At 43.4% G+C, this 6,004-nt stretch overlaps 1 protein-coding gene across 2 annotated transcripts in view; it reads left to right on the top strand.

The window, feature by feature from the left end:
* The window catches only part of CLIC5 (chloride intracellular channel 5), a 76,903-nt gene extending 73,687 nt beyond the window's left edge, over nt 1–3,216 (top strand). For both annotated transcript variants that reach the window (XM_029071750.1, XM_007666983.3), the window contains exons 5-6: nt 1,417–1,601; nt 2,837–3,216. In XM_029071750.1, the coding sequence (XP_028927583.1) occupies nt 1,417–1,601; nt 2,837–3,004 (353 nt within the window). In that variant the 3' untranslated portion in view covers nt 3,005–3,216. The remainder of the gene's footprint in view (nt 1–1,416; nt 1,602–2,836) is intronic.
* Nucleotides 3,217–6,004: the final 2,788 nt, after the last annotated feature.

The raw sequence follows: 6,004 nt of genomic DNA on the forward strand, positions 1-6,004 counted from the left end.
AGATACTATTACTACTGTGGGGTGATGTTGGAAGCAGGATCAGGGTGAAGCTAATTAGCCTGCTTGTTTGCAGTGCTGATGTCATAATTTGCTTCAGGTGTTCACCCTAAAGCAGAGCCACAGATTAGCTAATTGATTAATTAGTTGCTACTCCATTAATTATAGAGCAGTAGGGAAAAAAGAGGCCACCATTAAGACTTTAGTTCCGGTCTCTGCATTCGGAAATGTCCCTGGGGATATTTTCGTGTTTGCATACCTATCTCCGTGTTGAGTGGGGACATCTCAGGGACTCCATAGTGATCTTTTGTGATGTTGGGGATTAACCATCTAGTCGTCTGGAAGCAAATCCAACTGCAACAGCACCCTCGTATTAGGCAGTCATCATTTGCCCTCGAAGATGGTAAGACCTAACGGCAGCGAGATCCTCTCCAAGTGGGCAAAGGTGGCTGAAAAGATCTGGTGTTTAAGATGATAGATGATGCTATCATGATCATGATATGATAGATGATAACAATAATGAGATGCTATCAGTAATACTTTGAAAGTCTAAAGGATTCTTTTCGGAGAAACTCAAAGGACATGTCCAATTATCCCCTTAGTCACTGAACATTGTTGTGAGGTAGGTTTAGGACACTGGAGCGCTTCGGTTTCAAGTTGAGTTTTAGGAACTCGGCCAAGTCTTGGCTTGGAGCCAAGACCTTCTGACTTCCAAGTCCCTGCTCCTTCCCTGAGCATGGAGGATGGAAACAAGTTCAACCATTCTACACCGTAACAGGATCCATTCAAGTGAAACAAAATTCATTGTATTTGAATGCGCTGTAGTGTCCTTTTGGAAAAAGAAATAAACCCTCCACAAAGACAACTCTATGTGTGTGTGTGTGTGTGTGTGTGTCTTTGTGTGTCTGTGTGTTGTCGACCATTTTGAGTTCTTTGGAGAGGTGAAAGAATTTCCACCAGGCAGGATGGGATTTCTGGGGAACCCTTCTGCTTTCCTGCAAAGACTAGAGGGAGTAGCTGAATTTTATGACTGGTTTTCTTTCTTCCCCTGCTGTAAGCCAGAAAACATGTTGATGTTTCAGTTTTGTCCTCATGAGAGCAGTGATATAACGAATGCAGTGAGAAGCAGCATGGCCTAGTGCTCAGAGCATGGGCCTGGGAGTCAGAAGGACCTGGGTTCTAAGGTCCTTGTCTGCTGTGTGACCTTGGGCAAGTCGCTTACCCACTCTGTGCCTCAGTCCCTCATTCGTAAAATGGGAATTAAGACTGTGAGTCCCATGCGGTACATGAACTGTTTCTAACTTTGTATCTATATCAGTGCTTAGTGCAGTGTCTGACACATAGTAAGCGCATAACAAATATCATTAAAGAAAAAAATGGTAGGGACCCTAAGCTGACATTTCTCTGTCCCCTTCCTAGACCTCGAAAGGGGCTTGACGAAGGCTCTGAAGAAGCTGGATGACTATCTGAACACCCCTCTGCCTGATGAAATAGACGCCAACAGTCGCGGAGACGAGGAGAAGGTGTCCCGCCGCAAGTTTCTGGATGGGGAAGAGCTGACGTTGGCCGATTGCAATCTGCTGCCCAAGCTTCATGTGGTCAAGGTGAAAAGAGATGCCTCCTCTGACTTGTATTTTTGCAAGTGCTAATGCTCCCCCGTTCACTTAGGAATTCATTCAATATTCAGTAGTATTTATTGAGCGCTTACTATGTGCAGAGCACTGTACTAAGCGCTTGGAATGTACAAGTCGGCAACAGATAGAGACAGTCCCTGCCCTTTGACGGGCTTACGGTCTAATCGGGGGAATGCAAAAACACCCTTCCTAGCCCACTGTCCAAGTTCATAGGAGACTCTATGTAACTTGCTAGCAATGACTGTGTAGCTATTTTCCAATAATACTACTACTAATAATATTGGTTAAGTGTTAACTATGAACCAAGCACTGCTCTAAATGCTAGATTAGCTATATGTTAATCAGGTCAGACACAGTCCCCATCCCACATGGGGCTCACTGTCTAGATAGGAGGAAGAGCAGGTATTGCAGATGAGGAAACTGAGGCATAAAACTGAGGCATAAACAACTCAGGTGACAGAGCAGGCAAGTGGAGGAACTGGGAGTAGAAACCAGCTCCTTCTGACTCCCACTTCCCTGCTTTTTTGGTCAGGAGCCCCCTTTCACTCGCTCAACTCTATCAGGACTCTGTTCTTTTTTCCATTTTTATGAGAAAAGAAAGGAGATTTACTGAGGTTTAGAGACTTGCCCATTGCCTTTAAAGAGCCCATTGTCATGCTCACTACTAGGTTGGGAACTTGTTGTGGGCAGGGAATGTCACTCTTTATTGTTGTACTGTACCTTTTCCAAGCATTTAGTACAGTGCTTTGCATAGAGTAAGCATGTAATAAACACGATTGAATAAATTAATGCACTGAAAGTTGCTTAAGGCCCATTCTGATCTCACAGAGAAGCACTGTGGCTCAGCAGAAAGAGCCCGGGCTTGGGAGTCAGAGATCATGGGTTCGAAACCCAGCTCTGCCACCTGTCAGCTGTGTGACTGTGGGCAAGTCACTTAACTTCTCTGTGCCTCAGTTCCCTCATCTGTAAAATGGGGATGAAGACTGTGAGCCTCACGTGGGACAACCTGATTACCCTGTATCTACCCCTGTGCTTAGAACAGTGCTCTGCACATAGTAAGCGCTTAACAAATACCAACATTATCATTATTATTATTACTATCCTCTTCTAACATGTTTACAAAGTGATACCTGACCTGGCCATCATTTCTCCTCTATGTTGCCTTAAAAAAGTGCTCCTAGCAACCGTGTTTGCATTGGTTCTAGATCGTGGCCAAGAAATACCGTAACTATGAGATTCCTGCAGAGATGACAGGCCTGTGGAGGTATCTGAAGAACGCTTACGCCCGGGATGAATTCACCAACACCTGCGCGGCAGACAAAGAGATCGAGGGGGCCTACGCTGACGTAGCTAAACGACTCAGCAGGTCCTGAGCATCCTTTCCGTAAAGTACTCATTCTCCCCAGAGGACTCCCGTCTCACAGACTCCTCTCCTTGTTGCCTTGAGAAGCATCACTCTCGTATCCGATTGAAATCGGGATTGCGGCGTGCTGTCTTCAATGAAGGGTTGGAACTGAACGGCATACCCTTGCAACATGATGTTCGGGGCAACAGAAACTATAATAAATTCCTGCTCTGCTGATGACTAAAGATGTATTATTGGGCAGGTTAGGGTTGTGCAATGCTGACTCTCCTTCATCTATTTTCAAGTGTCGGAGACCTTCGCCGCAAGCCACCTGAACAGACCTCATCAGATAAAGTACTGCCGAAGCCACGGGGAGCAAAGTGTTTGAGACAAAGGGACGTGGGGAGGGTTGGCTTTTGTGCCGAAATGCCTTTGGCCAATGTATTTAAGCAACTTTTTGACATTCGGCCCTGAATGAATAGGGCAGCAGATATTAAGAATTGTGAAGTTCAGCATCAGCTTGTGTAGGGTTAAGGCTTTCTTGATTTTAACAGGCTGGCAAATTTTGAGCTAATCTTTCACTCAGCCAAGAACAGAGAAGAAAAGAGAGCAAGCATGTGCTTTCAGATTTTAATTATTAGGGAGTCTAAAGGGAGGGAGGGGAAGGATAGCTTTGATGCCAAAAAACTCAGGGGCGACCCACTAGTGGGAACTGTTTGATCATTGGCGTTTGCCTACTTTGGAGATTGCTCATCCTTGAGATTAGGGTATTCATTGATGAGTATTGGATGATCACCAAGGTAGGGTGTTTGCAGAGAAGTGATCACCTGTGGAGATGTTAAGTGCCCTTTGAAAAATGGAAATCTAGGTAGGCTTTCTCTTTCCTGTCCTGATTCATCAGCTTTTGGACCAGAAAATAGGAGGGAAGGAATCCTATAAGCACTTTAAAGTAAGAGGCATCAATCAGTCGTATTTATGTTGCTTACTTTGTGCAGAGCACTGTACTGAGCACTTGGGAGAATATAACAAAACCATATAACAGACACATTCCCTGCCCATGATGAGTTTACGGTCTAGAGACTGTAATGGAATAAAAGAGGGCAGGGAGAGTAGAAGCAGCATGGCCTAGTGGAAAGAGCACAGGCCTGAGAGTCAGAAGACCTGGGTTCTAATCCTGCCTCTTCCACTTCACTTCTCTGTACGTCAGTTCCCTCATCTGCAAAATGGGGCGTCGATACCTGTTTGCTCCTACTTAGTCTGTGAGTCCCATGTGGGACCTGATTATACTGTATCTACCCCAATGCTTAATACAGTACTTGGCCCATAGTAAATGCTTAACAAATACCATTATCATTGCTTATAATAATAACAAGCCTTCCTCACCTGAAACTAGGTGGGCTAGTAGTCCTCCCTACTAAACTTTCTCATAGACCCAACAAGCATTCTTCTAACCTATCCAATTCCTTTGATCTGCTGACCACCATGGCTAAGCTCATTGTAGTGTCAGGAATCTCTGTGGGGGAATGGTCTAGCTCTACTCTAGCTCTATCCTCTGGGAAGCCTTAGCCAAAGTAAACGAAAGGGGAATGAGGTTGCATTCACCCCAGTGATCCACTGCCATGGTTTTCTTCAACACCTCACTGAGCATGTAATGCTTGCTGTCTGGTGGAAAGATAGGGGAATTCTGAAATACCAGAATCGATGTACTTCGCTCTGTTGGGAGGAAGAACCATTGGGTTTTAATTTAGGAAACAGGAAATAAAATTCCTGACCCCAACTTCAGTGGACAAGGTCTACTCTAATCCAAGACTGCTGTAAGGAAAATCACATTTCAACCTATCACAAGGTAAAATGCTGGGAATTTTACTTCCTTTCCTTTGAGGAAAAGGAAGTGGACATGGTTGGTTCATATACAAGCCAAGGAAATGGAAATGGAAAATTACCCAATTTCTCTTCAGGCCCATTTCTGTGGTCTCTATGGAAACCCAGTCAACTGAATGTGTAACAGTGGGGTCAGGTGATGGAATAGAAATCATTTTGTGGGGCACAATCCTCGACTGGTCCCTTAGGGATGGACTTTACTACTATCTCAAGAATCTTAAATTGTATGAACAGTTTCTGTATCTCCATAGTCTTTGCCTGTCCCTAAGGAATTGGCAAGGTGTACTTTAAATAGTGTGATTTTTCATTTCTGGTAAAGTATGTTCTGTGAGGAAAAACTAGAATGGACAGCGAAGACCTGATGAAAACAATGGGATATGGATTGTGTTTAACCTGATGATCTTGTATCGACCCTAGTGCTTAATAACAGTGTCTGGCAAATAGTAAGCACTTCACAAATACCACACACAAAAAAATCAAGATAAGGCTGCTCCCTTGGTTCTATAAATACTCCTAATTAAAAGCCAATTATTAGGACATATTAAAAATAACCCAGCATTCTCCCAAATTTTGATTATATGGGGCAAATATACATGCACATGCGGTCACCCCTGTATTTTAGTTATTTCTGACCTATGTATCTACAGGTATACCCATTAGAACACTGGAAAAATCACCCTAATAATAGCAGTAGTTTTGGTAATTATAATTTTTTATGTTTATAAAATATATCTTTTCAAGGTAATCCTCTCCTGATAGGTTTTCTGAGGGTAGAACAGACCAAAGCTCTTCTGTGCTTTTGATATAGCCTTAAAATACACAAACCACCTAACAACACCTAAAGGAAGTGCCGGCCTAGAGAAAAAACCAATGGAATTGAATCAGAATTTTATGGTTTCTTAGAATATCCAACAAAGTTAGTCCTGAGCAAGTGTTTTTCATTTGAGGAGAATTTAATTGATCCATAGAAAATAATTCAGGTGTTAAGAGATTAGATTTTGTTTTGATTTGTTCCTCTTGCTTCGCTTTCAAACCCAGCTTTCTCGCGAGTCAAACAGCGCTCATCCTAGAAAGCCTCACTCCTTCCCCTGCTTGCTATTCCAGGGATTTTGGTAATGGGAACAATTGTTATCAACCTGAAAGAAAA

The sequence above is a fragment of the Ornithorhynchus anatinus genome, chromosome 9, assembly GCF_004115215.2.
Source record: "Ornithorhynchus anatinus isolate Pmale09 chromosome 9, mOrnAna1.pri.v4, whole genome shotgun sequence".
NCBI lineage: Eukaryota > Metazoa > Chordata > Mammalia > Monotremata > Ornithorhynchidae > Ornithorhynchus > Ornithorhynchus anatinus.